Raw genomic sequence first — 22,099 nt, 5'->3', positions numbered from 1 at the left:
ATGCCCTAATAACTATAAAGAAAAATACCAAATTAATAAAAAATTCCTATGACAAGCAATTAGATAGTATATAGTATATTAGTAAATCTAGCTAAAAATAGAATTTGCTAAAGAACAGTAAACTGGACCCAGAATTGAAAAGGAAAAAAAGAGTAGATTAGGTTGTATTTGGAAAATGGCATAGACCATCCCAATCTATTTACACACACACACACACACACACACACACACACACACACACACACACACACACACCCTCACTATCTTTAACATCAATATTCTCCCGTTGATGTTGCAAATCCTGGAACACTACAATCTCTGAAGTTGGAAGTGAAGAAAACTGATGATGCAAGAGTGCTGGTCTACTCCATTATTACTTCTGTTTTCTCAACCAAGGAGAATGATGTACAGAATAAGGAGAAAGGAGGTCACTGCTAAGAAGAAAAGTCCCTATACATATCATAATATTTATAGCAGCACTTTCTTTTTTAAATTAATTTCTTTTTAGTTTTCAACATTCACTTTCACAAAATTTTGAGTTTTAAATTTTTTCCCCTCCCTCTCCTCCCCCCTCCCCAAGATGTCATGCAATCTGATACAGGCTCTACTTATAATTCATATTAAACATATTTTCACATTAATCACTATGTAAAGAAGAATCAGAACTAATGGGAGGAACCACGAGAAAGAAGAAACAAAACAACAAAAGACAAGGAGAGCAAATAGTATGTATGCTTCCATCTGCATTCAGACTCCAAAGTTCTTTCTCTGGATGTGGATGCCATTTTCCATTGTGATCTTTTGGAGCTGTCTTAGATTCTTGTACTGCTGAGAAAAGTAAAGTCTATCCAGGTCAGTCACTGCACAATGTAGCTGTTACTGTGTACAATGTTCTCCCAGTTCTGCTCATTTCACTCAGCATCAGTTCATATAAGTCTTTCGAGGTTTTTCTGAAATCCACCTGCTCATTATTTCTTATAGCACAACAGTATTCCATTACATTCATATACAACTTGTTTATCCATTCCCCAATTGATCGGCATCCCCTCAATTTCCAATTCTTTGCCACCACAAAGAGCTGCTATGTGAGCAGCTAGACAGCACAGTGGATACAGCACCAGGCCTGAAGTCAGGAGGCCTTGAGTTCAAATACGGCCTCAGACTAGACAGCTGACACTTACTAGCTATGTGACCCTGGGCAAGTCACTTAACTCCAACTGCCTCACCCCCCCCCCCAAAAAGAGCTGCTATAAATATTTTTGTACATGTGGGTCCTTTTCCTGTTTTTATGATCGCTTTGGGATACAGATCTGGAAGTGGTATTGTATAGCAGCACTCTCTACAGAAGCAAGAAAATGAAAACAAAGTAGATGCTTATCCATTAGGCAATGGCAAAACAAACATGGTACATAAATGTAATGTTTTACATTATATAAATTATATATATGAAAGATTATGCATGTTATATGTTAAGAAACAATACATATGAATACATAGAAGCATGGAAAGGCATGCACTGAGGCAGAATAAAGTAAGGAGATCCAAAGAAAATAATGCACAATGACTACAAAAATGAACGTGGAAAAAACAACCATAAAATAATCAAAAGTGAATGCTGCAACATTACAAAGAGCAAGTATGGAACCAAAAAAGATAGATGAGATGGGAGGCCCACAGGTGTGAAATGTTGCATATATTTTTAGACTTTTCCAATGCATTGTTTAGTTTTGCAGATTTTTTTCTTTCCTCTTTCTTATTTTTAAAGATATTCTTTGTTATACAGGATAGCTCTCTGGGAGAGGGGAAAAGAAATAAAAGGAGAAATTTAGGCAATATAAAGACAAAAGATATCAAGAAAAAAAACAGATTTTTTTCCATTTTTTTTCCTCTTCATAATTTTCCCATTTTTCTCCTTAAGTGTTCTGAGAGATTTGGCTTAGTTGGGCCTTTTGCGAAGGTTTTATAAAGTGGTTGTACCTCCCATACCTTCAGGTCAAGACAGAATTTTCTTCCTACTCTATATCTTTTTGATTTTATTCTTTACAAGGACAGAACCTCAGAGAAAGCTTCCTACCTGACTAGGAAACCCCTTTATAGCATTCCTGACAAATATTCATTTGAAGACCATGAGTAACAGAGATTCACTGTCTATCATGGCAGCTCACTGATTTTTAGACAGTTTCAATTGTTAAGAAATTTTATATTTAGTAAAAATCCTACTTATGGCAACTTTTTGTTGGTTCTAAGTTTGTTCTCTGTGATTTTCTTCCACATGACAGTGCTCCAAACATTCAAACAGTACAGCAGTATTTCCCAACCTTATTTTCTTAGGGTTAAACATCTCTTGTTCTTTCAACTGATTTTCTTATAGAATGGTTATAAGTCTTGCCAATATGTTGATCACTCTCCATATTTAACAATTTATTTCCTAAAATGTGGTCCAGAACTTAATGTAGAAAGTGGCAGAAAACAGAGGAAGTATACTATCATGCCTATGTAATTCTGGTTATTCACTGAGTTCCAGATCTGTATAAATATATTGTCACATGGTCTATCTCTGTCTTTTCCATAAGGGTGCTAAAGTTTAATGTACGTTTTGTTATTTATTAGTAAGTTTGTTAAAAAGGAAATGAAGCTAGCCTCTTATGATCTGTATTTCATGAGCCCGTTCTGGATTAGAGGTAGCACTTCTCTAAGTGCTCACAAACTATCCCTATAATAATGCACCCCACAATTTTGCCAAGAAATGATAATCAAGCTCACTGGCTTCTAACCTGAAATGTGGTATTCTATCCCCATCAGAATATTAGCTCTTGAAGACAATAATCTTTTGTCTTTGTGTCTTTAATGCCAAACAGTGTCATGCATATAATAGGTGCTCAATAAATATTTGTTGAATGGAATTGTTAAATCCAACTTCTTCTTTTTGAAAACTAGTACAACAGTACCTGTTTTCATTTCCAAAGCATTTCTCTTTGATTTCTCAAAAACCACTGACAATTTAACCATCATCTCTTTAAATTTTTATTATCCAGAAATGGAATTTATCAGTCAGTAAGATCATAGTTTCAAAGCTGGAAGGACCCCTAAAGGCCAATCTTAGGAGTCATCTCATCCAACTTCTTTAATTTAGTGATAAGAGTCCTACTGAGGTTGGATTTGCCCAAGGCCACACATATAGACAGTACCAGAAGCAAAACTTATTCAATGGCCTCAACATCTCTTAAAAACAAAAGCCCTACCTTTTGAATATCAGGTTTCTATCAGTGTTGTATAAAACCATAAAGTATGAAAAACTACAATCTCTGAAGAAATAAAAATGAGACTCATTCCCCAGGCAATAAATGTGCAAGTGGTAGGTGACAGCAGGCTGCAATACATCACATGGAATAAAGAAAATGAATAAAGGACATGCTTAGATAAATGTATAGCTAAAAAGAAGATGAGCTGATCACATGGCAAAAATAAAGAGCTAAGTGACCAAACTGTGTGCTCTACTGGTATGATGAAGATATTAAAAGAAAGTGAAGAAGACCTCCAGCATGCCATGATCTATGTTAACCATACTGAGAGAGCACAGACAAGAGTCACAAATGATAGGCTGCAATGTGTAATAGTAGAGGAACCATTAACTGACAAGATTACATAACCCTTTGAGTCTGGTTCTATGATTCAAGAAAGAAACCAAAATGAATCATTGGACTGAAGTCAATTTATATAGTGCTTTAACGTTTATAAAGCACAGTATAATACGTTCATTATTTCATGTGAATTTCACAACAACCCTTTAAGGACTAAAAGCATCCTCTCTTTTTATAAGATAAGTAAACTAAAAGAAGTTGGGTGGCTTCACAGAGGCCACACAATTAATAAATGATGGAGTCAAGCCTCGAACCAGGTCTCACTAGATTTCAAGTTTCACTGTTCTTTCCTCTATGTCACAAATTGCTCTTGCTAACTGAATGAATTTACTAAGTGCTTTTGGATCTGAACAATAAAACAAATACATTATTTTAACTTTTTATCCTATGGAAAATTTGAACAGCTACAACTGCAGATTAATGCCGTTAATCTCAAATGCAGCAGTTATACCACAATCACTGTTTGGGTCCCTGTCAAAACTCTTTAAAACTGGCAGTTACTTCTACTCATATATTTGTCAGGTTTATAACTGCTAGAACAGAATATAAGGCAATCACCAATTGAAAACTGGATTTATCTGAAATATTGGAATGCAGTGTGGTACAGAGTGTAAAGAGTACTGATTCCAGGATCAAAGCAAGTGAATCCAAATACTGCTTCTGATGTTTACTACCTGTGCAACTTTGGGAGGAGTCACAACTTTCTTGAGGCTATTTCCTCATTTACAAAATTAGAGGTATAAAACTAGATGTTTTCTTGGGTCCCTCTGGCTCTGCAGCTAAGCTCCTATGATCATGCTGTATTAATATACAGCAACCTCTCAATGCCAAAATATAGATGTCCTCTTTAACATTCCCCCAAAAAAATATTAACAAAAGTAAATAAATGGCAATCATCTTTTTAAAAGATAAAATATTTCCCTAATTTGATTTATGAACATAGGAAATGTAGAACTATGTCCTCAATCCTTAAATATCTGTATGAAGATTATTCCAACGTAAAACTATCTTGCTTGCAATTTCATCATTCATCACTTTTTCTGTTTTATAATGTTTTGTTGAACCCTTTAAAACAGACATAGCCTGAATAACATTCTCATGGCCACATTAGTTTATAACACCATCAGTACTTTCTTTTTTTTTTTTTTAAGTAAATTATAGCCTGAGTTCAACCACAATGCCATGGAACTATGTTATATTGTCATGGATTGATTGTCCATAACACAAAACCATATGCATAAACAGTAGACCCAACCCCATGATATTTCACCTAATGTTCTGAAGAAGCCATTCAATGACATTAGACAAAGCATACCTCTAGCCTTTAAATGGAAAGAATCCATTACTAAAGCCTCTAAGATGTAAGCTAGGCACACCAAAAATTAGATGGAGTAGTTGGACTATGTTTAAACAACTGAAATGAGAAGGTTCTAAGAATATTTACAGAATTACAAGATGACTCAAGCTCCTACTTGAACTGCAATGAATTTCCACATGAAAAACATGTTTTTGTTGAAGAAACAAATCAAGCATTTCCCATAGTCCATAAATTATTTCTGAATTAGCTACACATTGGTACTTAAAGTAAGAAAAGTATGATTTCAGGGCCTTCTCATAAAAGGTGGAATAGCATCCCACCTTACTCCAAACTAAACTCAGCACAGGCTGCACAACCTTATTCATTTTAGGGAGGAGAAAAACAAGAGTCAATTGACTAATACAGTCATAGGTAACTAAGTGTAGTTTTAGGAATTTATCTGAAGTACAATCTCTGCAGCAAGAAACAAATAAATGCAGCTATATTTCTTATATGGTTTGCTAACTGAACTTACCTCCAAATACTTGATCACAGAGGGATTGTAGTCTATTGTCTTCCGGTTCACAGCCTTTCTCATTCGTTTTCCATCAAATGTGAGCTGCTGCATTGCCTGCTGCTGCGCAAAGTCTGGTCGTTTGTAAAAAAGCTGCCTCGGTGCCTGGTGCTGGAACCGTGGCATATGGAAAAAACGAGGTGGAGAACCAATTTCTGTAGCCATGGTGATGTTTTCCTTCTAGGATACTGAAAGAAATTTTTTAAAAATTCCTTTTAATATAAATATAGTAAAGTATCATCTCAGAAAACATTTTAAAAACATGCAGTCAATGACTGTTTGCTTCACATTTTCAAAACTGAAGAAATTTTTATTTTTCCATCAATCTAATGCAGAAATTAACTGAAACTGAGGCTACATAGTCATGTTATTCAAATGCGGGTAGCTGCCCAAACGATCCATAAGTAAGATTTATTGTTTGATTCCACAATGAGGGGGAAAGAATATTGTAGTTCTTTAAAAGAGCCTCTGACATATGTGGGGGGAAAGAAGAGTTGTAAAAGGCCTTTAAGACTCATCAACATTTTGGGGGCAGCTAGGTGGAGCAGCAGATAGAGAACCCACCCTGAAATCAGGAGGACCTGAGTTCAAATCCGGCCTCAGACCAAACACCTGACACACTTACTAGCTGTGTGACCCTGGGCAAGTCACATAACCCCAGATCCCTCTATACATATATGTGTGTGTGTGTGTGTGTGTGTGTCTGTGTGTGTGTGTGTGTGTGTGTGTGTGTGTGTGTGTGTGTGTGTGTGTGTGTGTGTGATCAACATTTCTTTGTGGAACATAGGAATAAAAAACATGAGTTTTTATCTACTGGCTTCAAAATGACAAAATAGGATAAATTGTGGCCAATACCTCAGAAAACTGTTATTTAAAAACATGGTAAGATTTGGAATTACATGCCAGAAGATAATATAAAATAATATTAACCCAAAATCTAAAATCTTAAAAAATACTTGGACAATAGTAAAACAATTTTTTTCAGCTTCAGTGCTTTTCTATTAAATCTAAATTACTTTTACCAATACTACAATTACATTCAAATTTATGTAACATTCAATACTGAGTCTTTGCAAGGCTAGTTAAAAAATATTAAGTAAACTTCTTTTTGGTTTAAGACTGAGATAGGAAAGATTTTTATAACAAACTTTTCATCATTAGTAACAATGAAACTATTATATTTGGAAGCTAATATAATTTTTATGCGCTACATGACCAAGTGGAAATGGCATTTATTAAAAAGATAGAGCATCTGAGGCACAGAAATTCATAAAATGTGTGAGTCAATCCACCAAAGATTAAATAATTATATAAATACAATAACAAAACATTCCTTATAGAAATAAAGGACTTAAATAGTTGGACAAATATTTAGTACTAATTCAAGACTATACTAATATAATGAAAATGTCAATTACTACCAAAGTCAATTTGGAGGAATGTCAAACCATAGGAACATTTTACAGAAAGAGAGACAAAATAATAACTTTCATGTGGAAGAACAAAAGGTCTAAATTGTCAAGACGTTCCAGACATTATAAAACAATAGTTACCAAAACCATTTGGTATTGATTTTAAAAAAGAAAAAGATGATCAATGAACCCCACTAGACAAAGAAAAATCAGAGATTGTTTAATTCAATATAAAATGCCTGGGGGAAAAAACTAGCTGTATGACAAGAATTGCTGGGAAAACTGGAAAAGCAGACTGGCAAAAATTAGGTGTAGAACATCTTCACACCATATTACACAATAAAATTCAAAACAGATATGATCTTTAATTTTAGATCATACAATTAAAAAAAAATCAGGCCCCCAGTTATATGCTAATCTTCCAGTGATGCTATATGCATATTAAGGATAAAATATGTCAAACTGTCAAAGAATTAAAGTGAAGGTTCATTAAAAAGATAATGGAGAGACACACATAGAATGAGCGAGCACATTATACAATGAAGAAATGCTCAAGTCAACATATTACCAAAAGACATATTTGACTCAGGAAAAATATGAGCCAATTACATAGTTAGAAGAAGAGATAATAGTGTACAACTTGTGGGTTCCACTAGTATATCTATGCAACCTGAAATCAGGGAAATGGATGGAACATGCAACTAAGGTAGTGCCAAGTTGTCAACTCCTAACTGACTTCAGGTCTGCCTTTGTTATTTCAGCTCCTGAGAGTAAACTAAGAATCTAAGGAGCACTTCAAGAAATCTAGAGGAAGGCCTCTACATTGTGATAAATACCTACTAGAAAGTCAAGAGTCAGAGAAAATGGGGAGATAAGGATGGGTTGTGTTCTGCATCTTTGGGGGAAATGCCCACAACTATGAGATTAGGGATTCACTGAAGTATTAAAGAAAACTGGGATAAGATGATTTCAAAATGAGAAGTTAAGGTTCTAACCTGGGTGTTAGGACAGTTTTGCCCTCATGACAAATAAAAAATTTCAGAAGAGGAGTATGTTTGAAGGAAAAGTATGAAGAAAAAAGAGACAAATCTGGCCTGAGACCAAACACTTGACACCTACTAGCTGTGTGACCCTAGGCAAGTCACTTACCCCCAATTGCCTTTTTTAAAAAAATGACAAATATGAGGAATTCAGAGAAATATGAAAGATATGTATGCGGTGACAGAGTAAAGTACTATCACTAAGTCGAATGACTGTAATAATGGAGGGGAAAACATTTTTAAATTCCATGAGGAAACCAAAGACTAATTATAAACTTACAATTTTGGGGTCAGAGAATATACGAAGAAATGTACCTTCATTCTGTCATGGGAAATATGCATGGATGAGAAATGGTGCAAACACCATCAGATGAAGTTGCTATTCGTTGGTTGGTTTTACTGAATTATTTTTCTTGGTTCTCTGGATTACAAATAAAGGTTCATTTGGCTGGAGGTCAAGGGGAAAGACAAAGAGGCATATCCCAAAACCACTGAAGGCATCAAACAATTTTTTTCATGTAAATGTTTAAAAACACATAAATAGAAGGCCAAAAAAAAGTAGCATGAATAACCTATCATTTTTATAATTCTACTAATGAGATTTAGAATGATGAATGTAAGTGCATTTAGAGCACTTACATTTCTATTTTTGTCTTTATAACCCCAAAACATAGCACAGTGCCTGGCATACAATATTAAGTAGGTACTTAATAAATGCTTGTTGGATTAAACTGAATTGCAACATACGTGTCAATTTCTACCTCAGAACCCATAAAAGAGAGAAATTAAAAAGAAAAAAAAAAGATCCTGGGCAACTGTACTAGTATGTAAAAGCTGAGGCAATCCTGATATTCAATGCCACTAAATGCCATACACAGCATATAGGACGTCTTAAAAGTCTCTAATAGCTTAAAACTGCCCTAAGCCTTTGGGGACACAATGTACATTGCCTTTTATTTACACCTGTGATGTCAAACTCAAATAGAAATTGGGGGGGGGGCACTAAACTGTATACTATTGTACTATAAGAAATGATGAACAGGCTGACTTCAGAAAAACCTGGAAAGACTTCTATGGTCTGATACTGAGTGAAGTGAGCAGAAGCAAGAGAATGATGTACACAATGACAACCACATTGTGGGATGACTAACGTTGATAAACTTAACCCTTCCCAGAAATACAAGGATCTAAGACATCTCCAAAGGCCCAGTGACGGAAAATGCTATCTACATCGAAAGAAAGAACTATGGAGTTTGAATGCAGATCGAAGCATACTATTTGCTACTTTTTTTTTCTTCTGTTGAGTTTTGTTTCTACTTTTTGGTGGTTCCTCCTATTGGTTCTAATTCTTACTTACAACATCACTAATGTGAAAATATGTTTAATAGGAATGTATATGTATAGCCTATATCAGATTGTGCGCCATCTTGGGGAGGGTGGGGGAGAGGAAGGAGGAGAAAAATTTTAAACTCAAAAGCATATGGAAGTGATTGTTGATAAATCAAAATAAATTAATAAATAATACAAATAAATAAATAAAAGATAAATAAATAAGTAAATAAATTCATTATCTTTTCCCCAAACTCTCCACTCTTTCAGGCTTCCCTATTCCTGTCAAAGGCATAAGTATCATCCTTCCAATTCATCCATTTCAAAATCTCAGCATTATCCTCACTTCTCCCTCCCTCCACATATTCAATAAATTGCCAAATTTTGTCATTTCTACCTTCCAGACATCTCTCAAATCCAACCCTTCTCTCTACCAATATAGCTTTATCACCTTAGTTCAGGTTCTCAATAATTCTCATTTAGATGATTACAACAGCCTCCTAATTGGTCCTCCTGGCTCAAGCATCTCCCTGATCCAGTTGAGCCTACACACAATTGCCAAAAAGTAATTTTCCAGGGCAGCTAGGTGGCACAGTGGATAGAGTACCTGCCCTAAAGTCAGGAAGACCTGAGTTTACATTCGGCCTCAGACCAAACACCTGACACTTACTAGCTGTGTGACCCTGGTCAAGTCACTTAACCCTAATTGCCTAAAAAAATAAAAATAATAATAATAATTTTCCTAAACCATGGATCTGACCAGGTGACTCCCCTACTCAACCAACTCCTGTGACTTCCTATTGCCTGTAGGATAAAACATAAACTCCCCTGCTTAGCTTTTAAAGCCCTACACAACCAGGCACCAACCTACCATTCCAATCTCATTAGACAGTACCCCTCTTCCCATACTGTATTATCTAGCCAACCCAGACCTTTCTCTGCTCCTTATTTACACCTCCTCCTGCTTCTGACTTCATTACCTCACAGAATATCTCTTGAGACACACCTAATGTGCCATCTTCTTGCATGAAGCCTTTTATGACTGCACTAAATGCTAGAACTCTTTGTCCTGAAGTACCTTATATTAAGTACTATGAATATACATTAACTTTCTATTTTTGTTATATATATTTTATATGAACTTTTCACACCCATTAAAATGAAAGATCATTTCAAGAAGGAAACTTTGCTTCATTCTTTCTACTTGTATGTCCCAACTCACCCCCAGACAATGCCTGCAACACAGTAAGAACTGAACACTTGCTAATTAATATTCAGAGCACAGTACTCTCAGAAAAGCACAGGCACTGGAGTTAGAGGAACTGGGTTCAACATGAACTCCTCTGTGACCTTACACAACCAACTTAAGCTTCTTTGGACTTTGGCTTCCTCATCTGTAAAGCAACAGATTAGACTTGTCGCTCTTAGAAGTTTCTTTCAGCTCTAAATCTACGTGGCACATGATTTGGGTAAAAGACTCTCAAATTTTGCTGATGTAAAGCTGTATTTAATAGTCCTTTTTTTTAAATTTTGGCATTCATTATGATTTCCCTTTTCCTTGTGATCTCCCCACTCTGATTTCCAATTTTGCTACTGATTTCTTTTTCCTTTCTCCTCAATTAATTGTTAATTATATTGAATTTTTTTTAAAGCATCTCTAGGAAACCTAGATTTGCATGAAATGATACAAAGGAAAGTGAGCAAAACCAAGAGGATAACTTTAAAAAGTTGAACATTGAAAAAACAATTTTTTTTGTTTTGTTGTTGTTGTTGTTTTAGGCAACAGGGGTTAAATGACTTGCCCAGGGTCACACAACTAAGTAAGCGTTAAGTATTTGGTCTGAGGCCGCATTTGAACTCAGGTCCTCCTGACTTCAGGGCTGGTGCTCTATCCACTGCACCACCTAGCTGCCCCCAAAAAAACAATTCTTATAGACTTAAAAAAATCTAATCAATGCAATGATCAACCATTTTGCCTTAGGTTGGTTGTAAGGACAATCTCCTGACAGAGAAGTAATGGGTCATAAACACAAAATGAGACATACATTTCTAGACACAGACAATACAGGCATTTCTAGGGGCAGCCAGGTGGCACAGTGGATAGAGCACCGGCCCTGAAGTCAGGAGGACCTGACTTCAAATCCAGCCTCAGACCAAGACTTGACACTTACTAGCTGTGTGACCCTGGACAAGTCACTTAACCCTAATTGCCTAAAAAAAAAAAATTTTTTAAAAAGAAACAGGCATTTCTTTTGATTGACTATGCATATTTGTTACAAGGGTTTCAGTTTTTCTTTATTTGGGAAAGAGGGAGTAATTGGACAGAGGGGAAAATACTTTAAATTTCTTTTAATTAAAATAAAAGGCACTTGGATTTAGCTATTAATTCAATTACTGATATGTGCTTGACTTTTATTAATTTCTGGTCTTCAGTCCGCTTTGTTTTAATTATTCAAAAAGCATGTATAAAATGCTTATTATTTGCCAGGTACTGTGTTAGGTGCTGTGAATACAGAAAAAGTAAAAAAAAAAAAAGCTACAATCCTTGATCTTAAGGAGCTCACATTCTAAAGGAGAAACAACATCTAATTATCTAGGTACAAACAAGATATGAACACAGGAAATAATCTCAGAGGGGACTGATATAAAAGGTGGGAGTTGAACTGAGACTTGAAGAAAGTCAGGGAAACTAAAAGGAAGTACATTTCAGGAATGGGGGAAAATCAATTAAAAAAAAAAAAAGAGATGGGAGTGCCTATAAGAACAATCCTAAGCCGACCACTGTAGATGGATCAGAGTGCATGGAGGGCTGTAAAAAGTAAGGAGACTGGAAAGGCAGAAAGGGAGACAAGGTATAAAGAGCCTTAAATGCCAAAGTAAGTACCACATATTTGATCCTGGAGGTAATAAGGAGGCACTGGAGCCTATTAAGGAAAGAAGTAACATGGTCAGATGATGAAGAAAAAGTGACAAGCATAGTAGGGTCTAATGAGTTTTTCAGGATGAAGAGATGGGCATGTTGATAGGAAGCAGGGAAGGATCCAGGAAACAAAGATAGTAGATGAGAAAGAAAGAGCAAGAGAGAAGAGGGACAACATTGCATACATCTATTTTTTTTCCCAATGTGTTAGCTGATTTTGCTAAACTATTTTTTTCTTCTTTCTCATTTAAAAAAAAATTCTTTGGCATAAGGGATGGCTCTCGGGGGGGATGCAAGGGCATATCTAGGTGATATAAAAACAAAAAATATAAATAAAAATGTATTTTTTTAAAAAAGATGAAAGAAGAAAACGCTTGAACACCTAGTAGAGATGACTTTCTCTACAGAGAAAGCTCATTCAAACTGGAGAGAAAATTAGAACAATAGCTAGAGGGGGATGGCAGGATCAAGTTAGTGTTTATGAACAGAGACAACATAGGCAAGTTTGCAGGCAGGGAGAAGCAGCCAGTATAAGAAGCTACTGAAGCTTAAAATTTCACTAAAACTTTTGGGACACCCTTTATGTCAGGAGAAATTGAAGATAAGTGTGAGAATAGGGAAGATGGCAGGGACAATCTGCTGGAGAAACTGAAATGGGATACCATCATGGGTGCATGAATAGGGATTGGCCTTAACAAGGAAAAAGATCATCTCAACACAAATCAGAGTGATGTAGGAGATAGTAGGGGAAAGACAGCTAAATGTTGTGAGAGAATAAGAGGGAGCTTTCAGTAAATGACCTCAATTTCTACAAGGAAGGATGAGGCAAAGTGCTCAGCAAAGAGGGCATAGGAGTCTTGAGAAGAGTCAGTCAACAAACATTTGTTAAACCTCTACTATATACCAGACACTGTGTTATGCACCAAAGATAGAAAGAAAGGCTAAAGACAGTCTCTGCACTCAAAGAACTAAGTCTAATAGGGGAGACAACATACAAAGAAATATGTACAAACTATATACAAAATAACATGGAGCTAATAAATGGAGGGAAGACATCAACATTAAGAAGCATCAGGAAAGGCTTCTGGAAGAAGGTGACGCTTTATCTGAGATATGAACCCAGGGAAGCCAGGATGAAGATGGAAAAGGGAAAAAATCCAGCCACGGTGGACAGCTAGTGAAAATGTAGGGGGTGGGGAGATGGAGTTTCCTGTTCAAAGAACTACAAGGAGGCCAGTATCACTGGATGATGTCTGGAACAGCCACTGCAGAAAGCAGGTTAGAAAATCTATCAGAAAGGAACAGCCTTATTATTTTGCCTCAGCTGAGATTATGCAACATGGAAGTGGAACACTTGTGAGTGATGGTAAGATCAAGTATATGATGGGTGTAATTAAGGCGGGGTAAAGAATTGGTCATGGAAACTGAGATGAACTGAGAAATTTGGGTACTTAAGAGAGCATTAATATGCATATTAAAATCCCTTGACATGAGGGTAGAAGTTGGGGTAGAGAGAATGATTGTAAACCAGGCAAAGAATACACTGGGAAAAAAAAGGATAATGTCCTGGGAGGTTGATAATGCCACTAGGAACTAAACTGGGGCACAGATAAATGAGGATAACCTAAATCTGAAAGAAGAAAAGGTTACTAAGTAAAGGTGATAAAGGGACAGCCTGGGAGTGACTTCCAACAAGAATTCAAAATCGTCTACCAGTGAATGAAGGTATAAGTAAAAGTACAACCAGTGCTGGAAAAGATGGTGATGTGTCATCACTGAATACCTAAGGGTGAAAAGAGTTAGAAAGAAGGACATTTAAGATAAAAAGAGATTTGTTAATTATAGAATAGGTATTCCAGAGAGCAAAGTGGATGAGGTGAGCAAATATGAACTGAGATATGGAGGACTCTGTTCACTTCCCTATTTAAATAAATTTGTATAGATGTCTTTTGCTTTTTTTACATCACTAAAATTTCCCCCAGTAACCTGCCCCGTCCCATATAACAAATAATTTTTAAAGACAGAAGAAAAAGAAAGGGGAAAAAAACCCAGCAAAACTGAATGATATATCAGGGCAGCCAGGTGGCGCAGTGGATAGAGCAACGGCCCTGGATTCAGGAGGACCTGAGTTCAAATTCAGCCTTTGACGCATAACACTTACTAGCTGTGTGACCCTGGGCAAGTCACTTAACCCCATTGCCTAGCCAAAAATAAATTTAAATACCTGACTGATCTAAGAAGTCTGAAAATATATGAATACTCAAGGAGGGGACGTGTCTTTTTATATCATTTCTTGGAGCCATGCTTGTTCTTCGTAATTTTGCAAAATTCATTTTTTATTTTTTGTGTGTGGTTGACTCTTTATATTTATATTATTGTAGCCACTGAGTATAACAGTTTCTTGACTCTACATACTTCATTCTGCAACATTCATGCTTTTCTATAGACATCATATTTGTATTTTCTTACAGCACAAAATATTACATTATATTGATGTACAATAATTTGTTTAGTTATTCCTCAAACGGGCACAATTGTTTCCAATTCTTTGCTATTATAAAAAGTGCTTCTATAAATACTTTAGTGAATATGGGGACTTTCTTCTTAACAATGGCTTCTGTGGGGTACAAGCCTGATAATGGAATGTCATTTTCAAAGAGTATGGACATTTTAGTCACTTTATTTGCATAATTCCAAATAGGTTTCCAAAATAAATGTGTCAATTCACAGCTCCAGCAACAATTTGCTTGTGTTCCTATCTTCCCACAACCTTTCCAACAATATTCCCATTTTTCTGTCATCTTTGCCTGTTTATAGGTCAATTAAAACCTCAGGGTTGTTTTAATATGCATTTTTCTCATTATTAATGATTTGGAGCATTCATCCATGTGGTTAATAGTTAGAAATTCTCCACAGGAAAATTCTATAAAATTTTTAAAGTACAATTGGTACCAAGGCTTGGTTCACCTTTAATTTTTTTTTAAATGCAAATAATTTATTCTCCTCCTTTTATCCTTTATAAATACAGGAAGTTAAGGCTATAAATTTGCCACAGAATATTACTAAAGCTCTCAAATAGATCTGTGACCACAAATATTTGTTTGTTCCCTCCAACAAAACAGATCACAATTTATCCAGGTTGCCTCATCCTGTAGGATTCTTGTCCATTTACTCTGGAGGTCCTGAATCTCACACATCAGAAGGATTAACAGTGGAGCACTCAGACTGTTCACCTGTCATCTTTCATCCTTGATACACAACCAATATGTTGCAGGTGCATGCACTGTTCCACTGCCCTTTCTGTGAAATTAATTTTTAGTGCTTCAAAAATATTATCCTCCATATACTAGTTAGGTTATAGTCCAAAAATTTTGATGTGCTGAACTGTCATGTCTATTAATCTTGTATTGTTTATATACCTTGCCCTTTAATCCAGACATTCAAAACAAATTGTTTTTAAATTTTGACCAAACCCTGCATCTTCTGATTACTTTATCAATTTGTATACTGTGTTCTTAAAGTTACAATTTCTGGCTTTTGGAATTTACTTGATTTTTCTATTAACTAAAAAATAACTGGTGTATTCCATGTGTTATGTGAAAAATATATTCCCTGCATCATCCATTTTGTCACCTCACTATTTCTATGAAATCCACTTTCTTCAATCTTAAGTCCTTTTTCTCTTATAGTTGTCTTATAGCTAAGAGCTATTATGACTCTCTTTTTGGAAAAATATTTTCTGATAAAAGTGTTATCTTTCCTTTTTATAGATTTAACTAATTTATTATTTGGTGCACATACAGTCAAAATTATATTCTCATTATCCGGGGTACCTTTAAAAGGATACCAATTCCTATTGCTCCCAATCTCTTTGGGTTTGAATCCAACTGTCAGATGTCATCACTGAAACACTCAACTTTCTTGAACAGGATACATGCTTTGATAGCCCTTTAAATCTATGTACATCTTTTAATATCAAACATCAAGACCATATTAATGGATTATGTGTTTTAACCTATTCTGCAATCCTCTTTCATTTTATTTGGGGAATTAAATCCATATATATTCAAAATTACAATTTCTAAATTTGCCTTATCTTCTATCATTTTTAAGTATTAACTTTTATCAAGAATGCAAACAGTAGGGGCAACTAGGTGGTGCAGTGGATAGAGCACCAGCTCTAAAGTCAGGAGGACCTGAGTTCAAATCCAGCCTCAGACCAAACACTTGACACTTAATTAGCTGTGGGACTTCTCCCCCCCGCCAAAAAAGAATGCAAACAGTTGCAGACTGTAAAACACTATACAAATCTCTTATATTCTATTCTACCAACTCTTCTGTCAATGATAGGCTAGTGCACTGCTCCTGACCCTTATGATAGCCTCTCTATCTGCACCTCCTTCCCTCAAAGCCAAAGCAATTAAACAACACTGCAATTACTTTTCCTACCTTATGATGACTGAATTGAGAAAAATTACTTTTGTTCCTATAGCCATGGGTACTGTTCAACAATCTTTAATAGCTTAAGTTCTTAACATCTTAGGAACACAGATTTAGAGGCAGAGCAGGAAAAAGTATTTTGTCCAAAACCTTCATTTCACATATGAGGAAAACGAGGGCCAAATAGGTTAAGTAACTTGACAAAGTCACCCATTTAAGTTTGAATCCAGCTCCTGATTCAAGCTGAGTATACTTTACACTGTATACCAAGCCGTCTGAAAATTTATGAATTTCAAATGAGGACTTTTCTTTCTTTAAAATAAGTTTTATTAAGGCCTTTTGTTTTTACATAATATTCACTTCTGAATGTACCTCCCTTCCCCACCTGGTTCCAACAATCTAGGCAAAAACTGAACCTTCCCTTACAGTAAAAAGAAACAGCTAAGCAAAAATATCTAATACAGTCAACAGCCTGACAATTTGTCAATCATTGTGCCTTCATGGTCACCTATACCTGTCTGCCAAGAGGGGGGAGGTATTATTTCATTATTCCTTCCCTGGGAACATTATAGGATTTTCAATTTCTCAGAGTTCACAGCTTCCTTTAAGTGATCTTTTTTCATTTATATTGTTATCGTTACTGTATATATTGTTCTGGTTCTGCTTATTTCACTCAGTGTGAGTTCATACAAATCTCCCACGCTGCTCTAAATATGAAGAAGTCTATTTTAACAACAAATTCAACAAAGTGATTGACGGCAGAATGGAAATCCTCACCACAGTTCTTCCCCTGAGTATAAAAACACATCTCTCAAAATAAGATTCTTAGAGACAGAAGAGTAAACAATTAACTAAACAAACACAATTTAGAACTGTAATAAACTTCTCACAACTGAGATTTTAACAAAAAGGTAAACTGAGGCAGATTTCCATGCAAGATATGCAGGGGCATATTACCTGTCAAATAGGTCAATGGCTTGCCTCCATTAATGCCAAAGAACCCAAGCAAGAGGACAATTCCTCTTTTATAGGGCTTTAGGAAATACAGAAGAACAGATAAGAATAGATGTGACATCATGTGATTAAGGGCAATATGTCTGATTGCAGAGCTGAGACACAGGGAATATGAGTAGTTGGAAATTTGGTGATTGAGGCTGAGCAATGGCCTCCCTCCTCCCTTCTTGCCTCATGAGACTAAGAAGAGCTCTTTGTTTGAGCCAGGTGTGAGAGTGATCCAGACTTCTGTATAGCAACAGACATCCCTGAAGGATAGCTTGGTGACATGAAGATATCAAGCTCAAACTTCCTTGCTTTCTCACATACATCTCCCAAGGTTAGCAAAAATCCTTGAGGCAAGAACAGATGGACATTTAAATTTAACCCACTACTGGCCAGCTGAACTCTGAACTAAGTTCAGAGATAAAGGACTATGACTTAAGCAGTTACAGGACAAAATCAATTACTTGTAAATGGAATCAATGGAAAAATGATACAGGATCAATGTTCTCAATTCCCCCCCTCTGATCAATTAGAGACACGTACCTCTCACAGATCAAGCTCTTAAAGGAAAAAAAAAAACATTCAAGGCAGTGTTTTTTAAATTATTCAAAGGAAGACATCTGCTTTTATCTTCTAATTGCTAGCAAGCAAAGAAAAAAATGTTAATCAGCCAAACTCTGAAAACAAAAAAAGCCAGGCTAAGAGTAACTGAACTACACTTTACAAGACTACCAATTATTATCTACTCCCCTCCTGACACAGAGGTTATGGATTCAAGGTACAGAATGAGCAGCACATTTTGAGATATGGCCAATGTGAGAATTGTTTTTGCTTGACCATGCACATTTGTTTAAAAACAAAAAGACTTTGCTTTTCTCTTTCAATGGGGGAAAATAGGGAGAGGGATAAGAAAAACTAGAGAAAGGGTTGCCTTCCACCCTTCTACCTTGCTGCCACCCTTTCCCCTTGGGTTATTTAAGCATTTTTTAATGGACAGAAGAACAATACCACCACTAGGCCAACATAGCAAAGACACTGAAGAAAGAGTAAAAGGATTCATATGAACAAATATATTTATAGCAGCTCTTTTTTGTGGTGGCAAAAAAAAAGGAAAATAAGGAGACGCTCATCAATTGGGTAGTAGATAAAAAACTTATATCAATGTGAAGGAATACTAATATGCTTTAAGAAATGAAGAGCCTACCTTCATAGAAATCCAGTGAGATTTGTATGCAATGAAGTAACCAAAGAAGGGGAATAATTTATACTATAACTTCAACATTACAGAAACAAACAATTTTGAAAGACTTACTCTAATCAATGCAATGACTGATAACAATTCCAGGGGAACTGTAGTGACTCATGCTACCTACCTCCTGCCAAAGTGGTGCTAGACTAAATATGAAGAAAGATTTTTCGACACAGCCAATACGAAAATCTAGTTTTTTGCTTCTGTTTATTTGCTACAAAGATATTGGGGGTGTGGGGGTATAAGAAGAAAAAATAAACATTTGTTAAAGTTTTTTAACTAAAAATTTTTTTTAAATTTTTTAAAGTTGCTTGAAAGAATGGAAGAAAGACTTCAAGGAAAACAAAGATTCTAAGGATGCAAAAGGTTGTGTCAGGAGGCTAGTTAGTACAATGTGATTTGGAAAAGAAAGTTAAGAAGGCCTCCTGAACCTCTGAAGTTATGTAACAACTCTGAAGGTCTTCCTATGGGACGAGCTGGGGAGCTATATTCTGGAGAGAATAGTGTCTCATATTCAATGTTTATGGTAGACAAAACAATCCATATGGAAAAGGTCAGCAATCTAGTACTGAGAGAAAAATGACATGCTCATGGAATTTAAGTGTTGGAAGTGACCTCAGCAGCCACACAGACTGACTGATACTCAAAAAAGAATCCCCTCTACAAAATACCTAACAAGTGGTCACACTGCCTCTGTTTCAAGACCTGAATTCACTGTTAAGAGGGGGCACAGTCAAGATAGTGGAGTAAAAGCAGTGACTTGCTTGAGCTCTCCCCCATACCCCTCCAAATACCTGTAAAAAATGGCTCCAAACCAATTCTAAAGCAGAACTCACAAAAAGACAGAGTGAAATAAATTTCCAGCCCAAGACAATGTGGATAGTTGATTAGAAAGGTCTATCATGCCGGGCAGGGAGAAGAGCACAGTTCAGAATGGGCACACAGGCAAAGACCAGGTCTCAGTGAACCTAGAACAGGCCTCAAGGGACTGAATCATGGGCCGCTGTGGCAGTTTCCAGACTTCTCAACCCACAAACACCAAAGACAACTTAGAAGGCCAGTAGGAAAGATCTGTCAGCTGTAATGAGAGAGGAGCTCCATCCCAGCCCCAGCCCAGGCACAGCCCTGGGGCAGCGGCTGCTTCCCAAGCTTCCACCCCACAGACTAAGGGGGAATCAAGTGGCTGATCAGAGGAGGATCACAGAGATCTCTTTGCTGGTGTTGAGGCAGGATTCTCTTGTTTTGCCTGTGCTTGGATCTGGGTCACAGTTCTGGAGGGCAAACCTGGGGCAAGGAGGAACACTGGTGTGGCGGAGCTCATAGTGGCAGTGCAGAAGGAAGCCTACTCACTGTTCCACGGCAGAAAAGAGCACCTGTGGTCACTCATAGACCAAAGCACAGGCCAGGAAAAGAGTAACCACCTTGGAAGATTGTACCACCTTGGAAGAACTGAAATTTTACAGGTCCCTAGAAGTATCTCTGAAAACATCTGCACAAAACCCCCAAAGCTTAGGATAGTACACTCTCCACACTGGAAGCAAACCCCTACTTTAAACAAAGAGTTTATTTAAAACTCAAGTAACTGGCTGGGAACATGAGCAAACTGCTCAAAAAAGTTAGACCGTAGAATCTTTCTCTGGTGACAAATAAGATCAAAACATACCACCAGAAGAAGACAACAAAGTCAAAGCTCCTACATCCAAAGCCTCCAAGAAAAATATGAATCAGTCCCAGGCCTTGGAAGAGCTCAAAAGGGATTTTGAGAAGTAAGAGAAGTAGAGGAAAAACTGGGAAGAGAAATGAGAGTGATGCAAGAAAATCATGAAAAACAAGTCAACAGCTTGCTAAAGGAGACCCCCCCAAAAAAAAATACTGAAGAAAATATACACTTAAAAAACCTAACCCAAATGGCAAAAGAGGTCCAAAAGCCAATGAGGAGAAGAATGCCTTAAAAAGCAGAATTGGCCAAATGGAAAAGGAAGGTCCAAAAGTTTACTGAAGTTTTACTTCCTTAAAAATGAGAATGGAGCAAAAGGAAGCTAGTGACTTTATGAGAAATCAAGACAGTAAAACAAACCAAAAGAATGAAAAAATAGAAGACAATGTGAAATAGCTCACTAGAAAAACAACTGACCTGGAAAATAGATCCAGAAAGATAATTTAAAAATTATATTGGACTATCTGAAAGCCAAGATCAAAAAAAGAGCCTAGACATCATCTTTCAAGAAATTATCAAGGAAAACTGCCCTGATATATTAGAACTAGAGGGCAAAACAGAAATGGAAAGAATCCCACCGATCTCCTCCTGAAAAAGATCCCCAAAGGAAAACTCTTAGGAATATTATAGCCAAATTCCAGAGTTCCCAGGTCAAGCAGAAAATATTGCAAGCAGCCAGAAAGAAACAATTCAAGTATCGTAGAAACACAATCAGGATAACACAAGATTTAGCAGCTTCTACATTAGGGGACCAAAGGGCTTGGAATATAATATTCCGGAGGTCAAAGGCGATAGGATTACAACCAAGAATCACCTACCCAGCAAAACTGAGAATAACCCTTCAGGTGAAAAAAATAGATATTCAGTGAAATAGAGGACTTTCAAGCACTCTTTCTGAAAAGGCCAGAGCTGAATAGAAAATTCGACTTTCAAGACCTAAATTCAATAAGGGGAACCCACTACCTCTAGAGGAAACCTATTCTATTTTCAAATGACTCTGTTAGAAGTTTTTCATAAAAGCAAGACTAAACTTGTCTCTCCATGATAATCTTTGTTCATGGTTTAGCTTTGTGAGGCCAAACACAGAACTTAATCTTCTTACTACATGGACAATCCTTCAATACTTTAAGAGAGCCATCCTAAACCCCTCTTCACCAATCTACTCTTCTTGGGACTAAATATTCCCAGTTTCTAAAAAAGATCCTCATAGAGCAAGGATTCAAGACCCATTTCATCGTACTAGTTATTCTCCTCTAGATATTCCAGTTTATTGATTTCTTTCCTAAAATGTGCTGCCCAGAACTGAACATAATATTCTAGATAAAGTCTGACCAGAGCAAGATATGATCATTTGTCACATCCTTATTCCCAGAAGCTATGCTCCTCTTAATGCATCCTAAGATTCATTTAGATTTTTTTGGCTGCTATTATCACACTGCTGACTCATTGCCCTTGAAGTCCCTTAAAACCTCCAGATCTTG

The 22,099-nt window shown here is 36.4% G+C and overlaps 1 protein-coding gene across 1 annotated transcript in view; it reads right to left on the bottom strand.

Moving 5' to 3' along the window:
* WDR33 (WD repeat domain 33) overlaps positions 1-22,099 on the bottom strand; it is a 107,059-nt gene that overhangs the window by 67,383 nt on the left and 17,577 nt on the right. The window contains 1 exon segment of the mRNA XM_078146787.1: positions 5,474-5,700. Within this exon segment, the coding sequence (XP_078002913.1) occupies positions 5,474-5,677 (204 nt within the window). The 5' untranslated portion in view covers positions 5,678-5,700.

Source organism: Phascolarctos cinereus, unplaced genomic scaffold (assembly GCF_003287225.1).
Source record: "Phascolarctos cinereus isolate Bilbo 61053 unplaced genomic scaffold, phaCin_HiC Scaffold_726;HRSCAF=1367, whole genome shotgun sequence".
NCBI lineage: Eukaryota > Metazoa > Chordata > Mammalia > Diprotodontia > Phascolarctidae > Phascolarctos > Phascolarctos cinereus.
The sequence above is the reverse complement of the archived record's forward strand: the minus strand, read 5'-3'. Positions and strand labels throughout refer to the sequence as shown.